Source organism: Antechinus flavipes, chromosome 6 (assembly GCF_016432865.1).
Source record: "Antechinus flavipes isolate AdamAnt ecotype Samford, QLD, Australia chromosome 6, AdamAnt_v2, whole genome shotgun sequence".
NCBI classification, from domain to species: Eukaryota; Metazoa; Chordata; class Mammalia; order Dasyuromorphia; family Dasyuridae; genus Antechinus; species Antechinus flavipes.
The window spans coordinates 27,972,628-27,987,862 of NC_067403.1; the positions used below are offsets into that span (position 1 = coordinate 27,972,628).

The following is a 15,235-nucleotide window of genomic DNA, read 5'->3' on the forward strand; positions in this document are numbered from 1 at the left end:
CCTGGTCTGTGCTGCCCTGGGCTGGGCTAGAATGAGCTCCATCCTTACCCAGATCTTTCCCGCCAGCCTTCTAAGTTGTCTTTAGTTGGAAAATTATTTTACTCCATCCTCTTATGGGTTCTGCTGCTCCAGAAATTGTTTCATTGCATTAGTTAAAGGGATTGGGTTTGGGGGAGAGCTCAGGAGAATTTCTGTCTTTTCTCCACCATTTTGAATCTGCCTCTCAAGCATTATTTTAAAATATGCTCTTATTGTAATAGTGTGAGTTTTTTTTTTTTTTTAATTAAGGAAGGAAATACATTACAAAACTCTGCCTACACACAAATTAAGTGGAGAACAAACTCTTGCCCACTGAATCTCATAATGTTGCCCTGAGGCCTGATCAGCCCCAGAACAGATATGTGTACTGTGCTCCTGAAAAAAAAATTAAACAAGCTCTATTACCACAAATAAAAAACCCTGACTACTCAAAGTAGAACAGCTATGGTGTCAGAATTACTGAAACAAGTGAAACTAATCTATCTGTGGAAGTATCATGTATTACTGACTGTAGGAGTTCAACAAATGTTTGTGGAATGAATGAGGTAAAAAAGGTAAGTATTTCCTCGTGAAGAGATTGCTGCAGCTAGGACATGATGACTGGGGCTTTACTCCAGGGCCTTAAAATCTTGAGGGTATTGATAGCATTTGTAGTCCTCAGAAGGTTATATGTTTAGCCCTTGCTCTCTCCAAAATGGTCAATGATTCCTTAAATGTCAAATCTGATGACCTTTTTGTCTGATGACCTTTTTGTCTATCCTCATTCTTTTTGACCTCTTGGCAATAATTTAATACTATTTACCATACTCTTTCCTCTCTGGGATTTTGAGAGGGTTTTCTTTTGATTCTCCTCCAACATATCTTATCAGTGTTTCTTTTCATTCTCCTTTTTGGTTCATCAAACACATCATGCCCTGCATTTATGTCTCCAAAGACTCCACCAAAAGTCCTCCTCTTCTCTCTACACTGTCAGATCTGGTGACTTCAACAGCTCCTATGGATTTAATTAGCATCTCTAGGCAGGTAACTCTTAGTTCTATACATCGAACTTTATGTATTCTCCTAGTCAGCTAGGTGATGCAATGGATAGAGCTTTGGGCTTGGAGTAAGGAAACTGGGTTCAAATCCAGTCTTGGACACTTTCTGTGTGACTATAGGGAAGGTGGGTTGGCGTGGGGAGAGACTTGAGGCAGGTTAAACAGTTAGAAGGCTGTGGCAGTCATCCAAATGAAAGATGATGGGGGCCTTATCTAGGGTGTTGACAATATCAGTATAAAGAAAGGTATGGATATAGGAGATGTTGTGGAGGTAGAAATGGTTAGCTCTAGGCAAGTCACTTAGCCTCTGCCTGCCTCAGTTTCCTCAACTGTAGCCCCTTCTTCTACAGTTGTTGGGAGGTTCAAGTAAGATGCTATTTTTTAAGTACTTAGCAGGATGCTTGGTACATAGCAGTTACTATATCATAATACTATATTATATATAATATTATAATACATAGTGTATTATAGCTATTGTTATTATTATTTATTCTCCTGAGTTCCACAGCTACTTCATCAACTGCCTATTGGACTTTAGAAACCAGATGTCAACATATACAGAATAGAACTCATCATCTTTCTCACAAAATGCACCCTTCTTCTTAATTTTTTACTATGGAAGCCATCATTTTTCCAGTTATCTAGGTTTACAACCCATCATCCTCCATACCTCTCCCTCACTAATCCAATAGCCTAAGTTCTAAATCTAGCCATTTCTGCCTTCCCATCTATACCTTTCTTTATGCTGACATTGTCAATACCTCAGATAAGAACCCCTGATCTTTCACTCGCATGATTGTCATAGTCTCCTTACTATTCAACCTGCCTCCAATCTCTCTTTCCTCCAATCTGCCTTCCATATAGTAGCTTAACTAGTTTTACTAAAATTCGAGCTTGACTACGTCGCTCCCCTTCTTAAGAAATATCAATGACTTGTGATCAGTTATAAACTCCCTTCTTTCACATTTACCTTGAATAACCTGACTCAGATCTTGTTTTTCCAGCTTCATTAAACATTACCTCCTCCTTCATCAGATTTAAAGTCCAATTAAACTCTCTGTCTTAGTGTTTTATCTCTAGAAACACTCCATTTTTTGTGTCTATTCCTTACTTTGTCTATATCCCAAGCTTGGAGAGTCCTTTCTCCTGTATTTTTCCTCCAAGAATCCCTCCTGTCCTTCAAGACTCAGCTTTAGCATCATCTTATATATAAATACTCTCCTGATTTGGAAAACATGAAATCACTTGACATATATATACCCATATAGTATATACCCATATTTGCACATGCTGTCTCCTCGATAGAATGTAAATTTTTCAAAGATAGGGACTTTTTCCCACTTTTCTTTGTATTACCAGCATGTAAGAAATGCTTATAAGTACTTATTTATTGAGTGATTTATTAATTTTCAAGAATAATTTTTATACCTTTTTCTTCCTCTTCCTTTCCATGGTAGCTATACTCCAGCTGAATTCCTTCATGATCTAGTCCTCCCTTGTTACAGGTCAAAGATTGAAATGGATTGGGATTAGAAAGGCAAAGGACATGTAACATACATGTAACTGATATTTTTTTAATATTTTATTTTATTTTATAATAACTTTATATTCACAGAATCCATGTCAGGGTAATTTTATAACTGATATTGTTAACATTTTATGTTTATATCTGAAATATTCTATAGGCAGCAATCTTTAAAAAATGGAAAACATCATTAATACCGAAATTTTTTTTACCATCAGGACTTTCAGTTAAACCCCAGAATAATCAATTTTTCTTCATCAGTTTCACACCAGATATAGTAAGATATTCAATGGCTGTTGGCCAAAGAAACTAAATAATTTTAATAATCTATTTCCACATTGGCCAGAATATGAATAAAGGTAAAGCTAATTTTTTTCCAGTTTTGACAAGAAATTCATGAAATAGGAACATTAATCCCCATCCTGCCCACATTTAACATGAGAAAATTCTAAATTTATCATTGTATTAATCGATACATCCAAAATAAAACAGAATGGTTTGTTTGGTGGGAAAACAATGTTCAGACTCATGGTGTGTAAGTGCTAGAGGCCCTTTGATTCTCATTTCTCATAAAAGTTTCTTTACACTAGCAAAAGGTTATTTAGAAATAAGTAAGCAATGGATAGAAAATTTGATTTTCCTATTCTTAAAGTACTCACTCAGCTCTTCAATTTCAACCTCGTTGAAACAGGTTGCCAAATTGCATAAAAACAGGCAGGACATCAAACTCTTTTAAGGAGATACCTAAATACATAAAAAAAATCCTTCACAAGTCATTGCAGCATAAATCCAAATATTCTAGATCCTGGTGAAAACATTGCTATCAAGGTGTTGGATTCAACTATACGAAAATATAAACACGCGTTGTTAAATGACAAATCTAAGACTTTGTTTCTGGTGCTGTTTTAGCACATACTGAGAGAAAAACTGAGTCACTGACAGCAATTTCATTTTCCACTGAGGATTGAATTTTATTTCTGAGCATTAACATAAAGATGGGAACAAAATGGAAAGTTCTGAAGACAGGTTGCCTTGATCTAAACCTGTTGTTGCAATGATGTGGGTTTATTTTATATCTGCTATTTTGCTAAAATTATTGTTTCAACAAGCTTTTCAGTTGAATCTCTAGGATTTTCCTAGTATACCATCACATTGTATGCAAAAAGAAAATTTTATTGCCTCATTGCCCATTCTGATTCTTTTAATTTCTTTTCCCTCTCCTATTGCTATTGTTAACACTTCTAGTACAATATCAAATAATATTAGTGTTAATGGGCATTCTTGTTTTAGTCCAGGCTTCTGTTTGAGAAGGCTTCTAGGTTGTTCCTATAATAGATAATGGTTGCTAATGGTGTTAGGTAGATGCTTTTTTAACATTTTAAGGAAAAATCAATTCATATCTACATTTCAAGGGTTTTTAACAGAAGTGAATGTTACATTTTGTTCAAAGTTTTTTCTGCATCTGTTGACATAATCACATGATTTTTGTTATTGATATGATCAATTATGCTAATAGTTTCCTTATATTAAACTAGCCCTGCAATATTGGTATAAATCCCACTTGGCCATAATGGATGATTTTTATAATATGTTGTTGTAATCTCCTACTTGGTATTTTATTTAGGTTTTATGCACTAATATTCATTGGTGAAATTGGTCTATAAAAAGAATCTAGAAAAGGGGAGAGTAGAGTGAAGGAAGAAAAGGAGAAGAAAAGGGAGGGTGGAAGAGATTTGGTTTGGGTTCATGTTGGACTATTTCCAGAAAAGAGAACTTTACTGTACCTCTTATTTAAATAGAGGTCCTGGAGCTCTTGGCCCTCCTCTCTATTCAGAGAATTCAATCAGAAGGGCAGAGAATATTGATGTGATCTAAGCACCAGCCACTTTCAATTTTGCAGTATAATGAGATTTCCAATGAGATTCTTGGTGAATTTATCTAGGTTGGTATTTCATTGGCAAACACGGTGTGTTTTATCTAGGTCAATACCCAAAGCCTTTCAACTTATTCATTCAATAAATATTTATTAAGTGCCTATTGCATGCCAGGAGGGCAGCTAGGTGGAACAGTGGGTAGAGTGCCAGGTCTGGAATCAGAAAGACTCAGCTTGCTGAGTTCAGACACTTATAAGCTGTGTGACAAGTCCTTCAACCTTTTCTTCATCTGAAAAATGAAGTAGAGAAGGAAATGGCAGACCACTTAAGTATCTTTGCCAAGAAAACCCCAAATGGGGTCATGAAAAGTTAGACATACTTGAAATGAAAGAAGTGCAAGGATCCTCTTTTTTAATATGAGGAAAATTGATTCTCAGAGAACTGACTGGTCCAAGATCACACCCAAGACTTCCACAAATAATCAAAGTGGGCTTCTGGTTTCCTGCTTTTCCCATTAGTATATGTGCCCTCTAATCTAATAGAATGAAATACCTGCTTTTTACCACTTCTCAATTCATTGTTTGTTAGACAATGTTAAAAAAAAACTTTTTTTTTTCATTTTAGTCTACCTATTCATCAAATTCCTGAAAAACTAAACAATGTTGAGGAAAGGATTGATGAAAATCTGGAGAAAGGTATTCAGTGAACCACAACAATGGAAAAGAAAGTTCTTTTACACTAAAATCCTTGGGGCTGGTCAGATGAAGTGACATCAGAAGGGGCTATGGTTTTATTAGTGGAAAGAACTTTCAAAGCTATATTACTATCTGTTTTACCACTACATCTTAAGCACCATGGAACTTTTCCATTGGACTTAGAGTTGAAGTCTTGTGTTTCGGTAACAACAAGATTATATGATAATCAATTCTGATGGACATGACTCTCTTCAACAATGAGATGGTTCAGACCAGTTCCAATGATCTTGTGATGAAGAGAGCCATCTACACCCAGAAGACTGTGGGAACTAAGTGTGGATCACAACATAGAATTTTCACTCTTTTTGTTGTTGTTTGGTTGCATTTAGTTTTCTTTCTCACTTTTTTTCCTTTTTGGTTGGATTTTTCTTGTGCAGCATGATAATTGTATAATTTGTAATAATACAATAATGTGTAAATATGGGAATACATCCCATAAAAACTCAGAGGTATGACTAGTAAGGTAGAGAATATCAATATTATAACAGAAAGGTTGGAATTGTCTTAAATTTAACAAGATGAAGTGGTGGATTGAATAAGAATAAAAGCAAATTCCTTTTGTCGTTGCATCGTTTTTCAGTCCTGTCCAATTCTTTCTGATCCATTTGGGTTTTTTGTTGTTTGTTGTTGTTGTTATTTTTGGCAAAGACATTGGAGTTATTTGCTATTTCCTTCTCCAGCTCATTTTACAGATAAGGAAACTGAGGCAAACAGGGTTAAGCCCCAGGATCATAGAGTTAGTGTTTCTTAACACAAGATTGGGACTCACAATAACTCCAGACCCAGCAGACTATCCACTGAACCACATAGCTACTCTTCCTTTATATTATAAGTTCAAAATATCATCTGCCCAAGTTGACTGGGAGAGATCTAGTTTGGTTGGAAGTTCATATAAAAAAGAAATTTGAGGGTTTAGCTCAATGGAAATTCAATGAGTCAGTAGAATATGATGACATTGTAAATGACATTTAATCAAAGGAGTATATATAAATTATTTTGTAACTATAAGCTCTTGTATTTACTAATATTATTAGACTATGTTGATACAAGTACAGTTTCCAGAACAATAAACAATCGAAGGAATAACCCCAGAGTATTCTAAACTGATCAGACCACTTCTGTAGATTAGTGTTCAGTTTGGGATAGAGAACCTCAGAGACAGGAGGATCTAAGTTTAAGTCTCAACTCTGAAAAATACTTGTGACCATGTCTGCTCCAGAGAACAAGTAGATAAAATTACCCACATCTCTGAAATCATAGGTCCAGCCCAATCTCATTAAACTAAATAAATAATATGAAATCAACCATAATATTGCTATGAACATAAAAATACCCAGCAAGTCACACAAGTAAGTCGGTATAAATATATTTGATTCGTAGCAATTTTATATAATAAAAATTATAAATTATCTAAATTTCATCGTCTTCTGTAACTACTGCTAATTTGACATTAAACGCTGCTCTGATATTAGCCCAAAAGAACACCTGCTTACTCTTCTCCTTGGGCCATTCCAAATAGGTTCTCTGTGCCATGAGAGCTTTCAGTTTGTGATACCGGGTAGGAATGCTGCGCTGCGGGATTGGTTCCAGTAAGATAAGGAGTAAGTTATCAGAACCTTCATGAAAAAGTTTGTGGTGAGCAAAGTAAAGCTCATAATGGCACCATTCACTCTGAATGAAGTTGGGGGACAAAATAAAGATAGACTTGTGGCTTTTCTCTATACAGTTTATAATGTTTTCCACAATACTCTTTCCGGGGACAAAGTTTCTCTCATGGAGGCAAATCTTGATGTTTTCATTCTCTAGGTTGGGAAGCAGCTCCTGCTTTACCCAGGCAGAGTCCCGTTCACTATAGGAAATAAAAGCATGAAACTGGTACGTTCTTTCGAGGTGGTCTAAGGAGATGTTCCTGGCTCTGCGTCGTGTCTGAGTCCATTGTAATATCATCCTCAGGTACCAGGGCAGGTCAAAGTGGATGCACAGAAAAGCTGTAGCGGTCATCAGAACTAACCCGATGAGGAGAACAGTGACTGTGATCAGAACTAAATTACATGAGAAGGGAGACAAGTGAAAGTCTTTTAACTGTGTCCCCTTATAGCTATCTGGAAAGGCACACTTATACGAATGTGGCCATCCCCTCACCACTTGATCCGATAACTTGGCTATATTTCTGCTAAATTCTCTTAGCCTACAGGTACACGTGAATGGGTTGTCTCCTGCTTGTAGTGATTTAATATTCTGGCAGCTGTCGAAAAAATGAGCAGATGGGTGGGAAACTGAATTATAGGTGATGACCAATGTGGAAAGGCTTCTAAAGGTACTGCACCCCGGAAGATCAACTAAAAAATTAGAAGCAACATTTAGTTCTTGCAACATTTCCAGACTGGTCATGTCTTTAGGGATGCTCCTGATTTTGTTTCTGTGTAGATCCAGCACTGTGATCCTGGGAGGTAGACATCTGAAGACAGACTCAGTGAGCTCATTGGAAGACAGATTTAGGACCAATAGACTTTCAGCCCAGCTGCAGTTTTTTTTATTTTCATAACTGATGGAATTCTGGCTTAAATCCAGATGTTTCAGAGATTTCATTTTCTTTGTCATGAGAGAGATTTTGAAAAGGTGTGTAAATTTGTTCTTTTGTAAGATGAGTGTTTGTAAGAAGGTTAAGTTTTCACAATCTTGGAAAAGACTCTCTGTGAAAAGACTGTTAGCAAAGTCCAAATACTGGAATGGGCTAGGCTTAGAAGGGCAAAGCATATGCAACATACGGGTACTCGATAATGTTAACATTTTTATGTTCATATTTGAAAAGAAATCATACAAAACGGTTTGTGAAAATAAATAAACTTTGATGATACAAAGTTCTATTTTTAGTTCTTTCAGTGAAGTTTCATTATAGCTAAATGGTTCAAAATCAATTTTTTCCACCAATGTGAGGTTGTAGATATGAAGATATTCCACGGATTCCCGCCAAACAAATTGAAGACTTTCTACAAAGCATTTCCAAGTAGTTTCAATATGGTGAAGGGTAAGATTCAGAAATTTTGCCTTATTGATTATTTTTGACAAAAACTCAGTGAAAAGTGAACATTTATCATCATCTACATTAATATTAAGTAGTTCCAAATGTCTTAAGTTATATACTGACATATTCAATTGGAATGAAAACGCTCTATTTAGAGGGAGGATCATTCGTAGTGTCTTTGTATTCAAAACCAGAAGATTCTCCGCTGTGCCTTTTTTCCCATGAAATCTCTCTAGATCCAATAGGATGTGACTTAGATTCAAATGGCCAATTGGTAGTAAGTCTGACTTTTGTATTCTCGTAGCACTCAGTCCCAGGAAATCTAGTCGGGACATGTTAGCAAATTCCTCACAGATGGGGAGAGCTTCAAATTCATTGAATGAGAAATCTAAATGGATAAGGTTCATGAGATGATGGCAAGAAATCTTCCTTAATTTATTGTGGGATAAATCCAAGTATTCCAGATGCTGGTTGAATCGAAACACCTTGATATCAAGATGCTGGATCCTATTATAAGAAAGTTTTAAAACTCTCAGATTTCGAAGAGATTTGAAGTCCTCAATCTGAAGCTCAGTTATATTGTTTAGTGACAGATCTAAGATTGTTGTTTTTGATGACAGATGGCTGGGAACGTGACTGAGAAAGCTGTTTGAATAGTTGCCTATAAAGTCATTTCCCAAAAAGTGCTGGCTTCTACTCCCAAGGATCAGCATAAAGATGTGAACAAAATGAGATGTTCTGATGATTGGTGGCCTGGGATTAGCCATAGTGCTGCAGTGGACATCCCAAAGGGTTGCTGTCATTCTTCAGAACATCTTAATATAGGTCCAAATCCTAGAACAAAATCCAGAAGATATATTTGTTGAATGAATACTAATTCATAATAATAAAGTTCCAGTATGTTACCCCAATCCCACCCAATATAATAACAACTGGTATTTATTTGGCTGTTTAAAGCCCACAAAGTACCCACAATACACTAAATCATTTGAGTCTCTTAGGAACCTTGTTAGGTAGATCACAAAAGTATCGCTATCCCTATTTTATATGTAGAAAAATTGAAGTAGAGAGAGATTAAGTAGTTTCGGGAGAGAATAGATTTAGTACTGGTAGGCAGTTCAGAGTCAACTAATCCAACTGGCCCATTTTGTGGGTAAAGAAATTGAGACTCAAAGAGATGATATGATTAACCCAGGGTCACACAGCTAGGAAGTATCTGATGGGGTACTTGAACCCCTTCCTGATTCCAGGACTATATTTTATTCTCTATGCCATACCACTTCTCTGGTAACTTGTCCATAATTACATATACAAATGTCAGAGGTACTCAGATGCCTGTTAATTCTATATTTGGTACTCTATATAATGTACTGATTTGATTAATTAATTAACTTATTTTTGATAAGTTATTTAACTTCTTTGTGCCTCAGTTTCTTTATGTATAAATTACATAAGTAGTATTACATGAAAGATAGGAAGTTGGTCTTAGAGTCAGGAAGCCTTAGGTATACATGCTACTTCTCACACTTTTTTGACGACAGGTAAAACATTTAATCTCTCTGAACTTCAGCTTCCTCATCTGTGAAAGGAAATAAACAGACCTGTAGCACTTACCTTACAACTTAGAGTTAACTACTACTTTATCTCAATGAGAGGTAATATTGTTACCTTTGTTGTTAACATGGAGTAACATGTTAACACAATACAATCTGAGCTTGGGCATCCCTTTACAAAGTATGAAGGAGATTCCCAGACAAAATGAAAGGACAGATGGCTGCTAGCTAGCCGAATATTGGTGATATCCAAAGTGGTTTTTAAAAATGGAATCTGTGATTGCTGTCTTGGAGAGGGAGGAACTAAAGGAAGGAGGGAGAAAAAAAATTGGAACTCAAAATCTCACCAAAACGAATATTGAATTATTGAATGTTGAAGTATTGTTACATGTGATTGGAAAAACAAAATGCTATTGCAATTTTTTATGGAATCTACCAGACTTCCCAGTTCAATATTAAGAGCAGCCTGATGGCCTAGGGCCCCCACAACATATACCAAAAAGCACAGCAGTATGGGGAGATGAGGAAGAAGTACTTTCTCTCCTCTCTTCCATTTTCCCCATCTCTAATCTTGCATTGTAGATATTTATCCAAACAGAGACTAATACATCCAGCATGGAACACAGATATGTACTCTGTAGGAAGATATAAACAGAGAGAATAATTCAAGTCAAAAAACAGCTTCAAGGAACGTGACCCCTGGCAGCAGAAAAGAGAGTCAATTGTGGATTAAAAGGAGAATTAGCCCGACAGCCTGGGCATTGAAATGCAGAAAGAAAAGCAGAGAGAATCACAGAACTCAACTGAGGGACCTTCTCCAAAGAGATCCTGCATCTAGGATGAAGCATTGAGAAGACAACACTAAAAGAGAAAGGACATTGGGACCGTGAAATATTTTATTTACTAGTTGTCTTGGCCAGTTTTATTTCTGCATATGTGCCTCGCTACCACTACATCCTACATTTGTGTCCATAGTTTTTCCATAGGCACTGTGTGTATTTGTGGGCTGTTGGCCCCAGATTTGGGGGAGAAATATTGTATAGCAATTCTCCTTGCTATCCCATCTTAGTAACTGTTTTTGTTTTGAGTTACTTGGGTTTACTAGCTGACTTTTAAAGATAGCAGGACAGTCTCCTGAGCTACACAATTTTAGGAATATAGTCTCACAGGATACCCTTTGAATCTTGGAACCATAAAACTGCAGACATCCCCATAGTACCGCAAGGGGAAGCTACTTATGTAAAGTTTTATCAGAGAATAGCTCTTGGAGTTAATCAAGATAATGTATATAAAATTCTTTGTAAATGCTACAGTACTACTTTATTAATAGTCTGAAGAAAAGCAAACTAGGAAGGTAGCAAACTCCGAGGATGTATATATAGCACAGAGGCAAACAGGTCCACCCCTCTTTAATAATCTATCATTGCATTGTAGCAAAACATAAGGATGCTTTGTACAGTCTATTCATAAAGATGGAAATATAGAATGCATTTCAGAAAGTTTTCCTAGTCTTAAAGGACTTTACATAGGAGAAGGCTCTTTGGCACTATAGAGTTCATTGCTTTCAATTGTTGACATCATCTAATTATACAAAAATATCAGAAAAGGAAGATGTCACTGTAACTCTAGATCAGTCTTTTCTGGTTATCAAAGCAGATGTCAAAAATAACTTTACTAATCATAGTTTTTCTTTTGCATTTGAAAGTAACAAATCCGTAAGGGCAGAGCCAAGATGATGGATTAAAGTCAGCATCCTGGCTAAGCTCTCTCAACCTTCCCTTCCAAACAACTTTAAATTAACGACTCAAATCAAATTTTGAAGTGGTAGAACAACAGCAGAATCAACATCAGCTTCCAGAACTCAGTCCACAGACAGTAAGGGGTTCAGACAGCTGGGAAGAAAGAGGCACAGGGCACCTTGTAGTAATCCTGAGTTTAATTGACAACGATTGACAATTTTAAGGCTCATGTGTAGTTCTGAGTCATAGTTATAGGGCAGAAAGGAGCACTGGTGGTCAGTTCTGAGAGCAAGTGTCCTAGTTATAGTTCCAGGGCTGAAAGAAGAGCTAACACTCAAGGTTGCAGGAGAATAAGGGACCTGGTCACAGTTCTAAGACCAAGAGGAATGATAATGCATATATATAAAGGACAGGAAAGATTCTATCTGGGGACAGATGAGAGCAACAACCACATCTCTTGCTGCATCACACCACCTTGGAAATATCAAATTTGCTGATTCCCAGAACTAGCTCTGACAACAACACTGAGAAAAAGTCTGAAGCTTGGAATAATGCCTCCACTCTCCCAGGTGAACAGAGCCCAACTTTAACATTAAGTTCAAAGTCAAGAAAATAGGCTAGGAGAATGGGCAAAAATCAAAAAATAAAAAATAAAAATTTATCATAAAAACCTATTTTTGTGGCAAGGAAGACAAAGACACAAAGTCAGAAGAGACAACAATGTGAAAACAACCAAAGCCTTAAAGAAAGATACTAATCGGAGCCAAGTTCAATAAGAATTCCTGGAGGAGTTAAAGAAAGAAATGTGTGGTAGGAAAAAAATAGGGAAAAATGAGAGTGAGGCGAGATTATAAAAAGAGAATTAACAGCTTAGTAGAAGAGGCACAATAAAATAGTGAACAAAATTGTTGCTAAGTTGGCTAAATGGTAAAAAGAGGCCAAAAAAAATCACTGGAGAAAAGAACTCCTTAAAAAGCAGAAAAGAGCAAATGGAAAGGAAGTACAAACATTCATTGAAAAAATTAACTCCTTAAAAAGCAGGATTTGTAAAATGGAGTGGGGGTATAAAGGTGCAATGAAGAAAACAATCATTCAAAAATGAGAATTGGTGAGTGGAAACTAATGATTACATGAGACAATAAAAAACAATAAAACAAAGTCTAAAGAATGAAAAAATATAAGAAAATGTAAAATAACTCATGAAAAAAGTGACCAACCTGGAAAACAGTTTAAGGAGAGAGAACTTAAAAATTATTGGGCAACTTGAAAACCATGACTTAACCTCATTTCCTTTCTTTGCTCAGTTGTCTGAGAGGGTCTATGACACTTTATGTCTCCTACAGAGGGTTTCTGCATTCTGATATCTATCAAAATGACCTATCCCAAGAATCATGGGAAAAGAGTTAATGATGTCATAAAAATATATAGTTCAGTTACTGAGCAGGAAGGACCTTAGAGTTTATCTAGCCCAGCATTTTTATTTTACAAAAGAAGAAATTCCTCTCAAGTTTCCCTGGAAGAATAAAGGAAAGGATTGGCTCAAGATCATGAAACAAATGGCACTGAAGCAGCTAAAGGGCATATGAGGATAAGGATGAGGATGAGGATGATGGCATGTATATAGTGCTTTAAGGTTTATAAAATACTTTATAAATATTATCTCATTGTTCCTCACAACAGCCCTGGTGTTAATGTTATACTCATTTGCAGCTGGAGAAATTGAGGCAGACAGAGATTTTCTAGGCTCACACAATTAGTAAATATCTGAGTCAGGATTTGAACTCTGGTCTTCCTAACTCCAAGTCTAACTCTCTATTCACTGTGCCACGTAGCTGTGTGCCTTTTGTGTAACCCTCAGCAAATTACAACTTCTCTATGCCTCAGTTTCTTGCATCTGTAAAATGGAAATAATACCAGGATTATGTCTCCCAGGATTGTGTCAGAGTCAAATGAGATAATATTTGTAAAGTGCTTTGTAAACCATCAAGTGTTACATAAGTGCTAGCTATAATTAGCAGCAGCTTTAATTGTAGTGACTTTGGCATTCAAACCTAGGTCCCCTGGCACCAAAATCAGTCGCCTTTTCCCTACATTAGCCTTCAGGAGAAGATGATGACAGATAGTTTGGTGACTAGCAACACTAAGCAGAATTGTAACTAGATTTTTTTTTTTTAATGAGCAGCACAGGGAGCATTAAGTTCCATCCAAGGTCTTCAAAGAATCAAAGTTGAGGATCGTCAAAAAGGAATTGAAAAGGCCCAGGGTGTGACTATGCTGCGTTCTGTTACTAACCAAGAATTGAGCAAGAGAAATTGCATCAAGAATTGCATGATACATGAATGATACATAAGCAAAGGAGGGTGGACTAGGAAGTAACTGATAGACCAGATGCTCCTCGGATACCTACGTCATGGCAGGAGAACGGGAAGATGTCTCAGCATGGCCAATGGACTTATTTCCTCTTTTCCTTCTGCCTTGGACATGTTGGGGAAGAACATGGATGAGGGCTGTGTAAGGGTTGAGAATAGATAGACAAATAGATGATAGATAGATAGATGATAGATTAAATAGAAAGAGAGAGAGAGAAACAGAGAAAGAGAAAGAGAGAGAGAGAGAGAGAGAGAGAGAGAGAGAGAGGGAAGGAGGGACGGAGAGAAGGAGAAAGAGAGAGAAGAGGGAGAATACAGACCAACAGAGATTTTCCTCATTGGTCTACTACATCAATCATCAAAGCCAGCTATGATCAAAATGGGGAACTATGGGAAGGTGCTCAGTCACCTGGCTTAGAAATTCTTGCTTCCATGCCGGCCCAAATTTCAGGGGCCAACCCACCTCTGATAGGGGACACCAGCTATAACTCACAACTTGTTTTCATTGACAAGTCTGCCAGAAACCCTGTAACAACTGGATTGCTTGGTTTTAAACCCTCTGCTCTGCATCCTGATAACAGCTCTATCTTACCTTTTGAATTTTTATTCATTGGGTAACAATAGACAGTTTTGTATTTAATGACAGTTCCCTCTATCTCTGATTTCCATTCTGGAGCATCATGACTATCTCTCTCCGACTCAAATCTGGATAAGAGGCTCAGAACACAATCTTGGACTTCTCTAAGGAAAGACGGCGTGCATTAGCCTAGTTCTAGCTGATATGCCAACCCAAGTGTTCTGTGGCTACATTCAATTGGTTCCTGAAGTCTAAGAAAAAAATGAGAACATAAACCACAAACACTTTAGCTACAAGGAAAAGGAAGAAAACAAGAAGGAGACAAGGTTGGGGGGAGACAACAATAGAAAAAAGATTGGAAAGGGGGAAATTTTTAGACCAAAAAAAAATAGTTAAGCAGAGGGAGAAAGCCATAGATATTGTGAAATTAGATACAGAACAAGAAGACAAGGAGAGACAATAAAAGGAAAAAAGAAAGGTGAATTTAAAAAAAAAGACTCCACAATTCATTTACTCATTCAGCAAATAGTTACCGAGAAACATCAACTACGTATATACTGTATCAAGTGTAAAGCAGGACAGGACACATACAAAAAGTTTTCCATCTAGTTGAGTAGATAAGACACAGAGTCGCATGTGATGAGTGCCATGTATCTGGATTACCTATCTGCTTTATGAAATCATCAAGAAAATAGGGTAAAAAATGAAGACCCCCAACAGCAGGTGAGAGAAGGCAGGACTA

The 15,235-nt window shown here is 36.7% G+C and overlaps 1 protein-coding gene across 1 annotated transcript; it reads right to left on the reverse strand.

The window, feature by feature from the left end:
- Positions 1-6,594: 6,594 nt before the first annotated feature.
- TLR6 (toll like receptor 6) lies at positions 6,595-9,076 on the reverse strand. Its single transcript, XM_051964857.1, has one exon. It carries the CDS (start codon positions 9,056-9,058, stop codon positions 6,641-6,643), a length of 2,418 nt encoding a protein of 805 aa, XP_051820817.1. The 5' UTR covers positions 9,059-9,076; the 3' UTR covers positions 6,595-6,640.
- Positions 9,077-15,235: the final 6,159 nt, after the last annotated feature.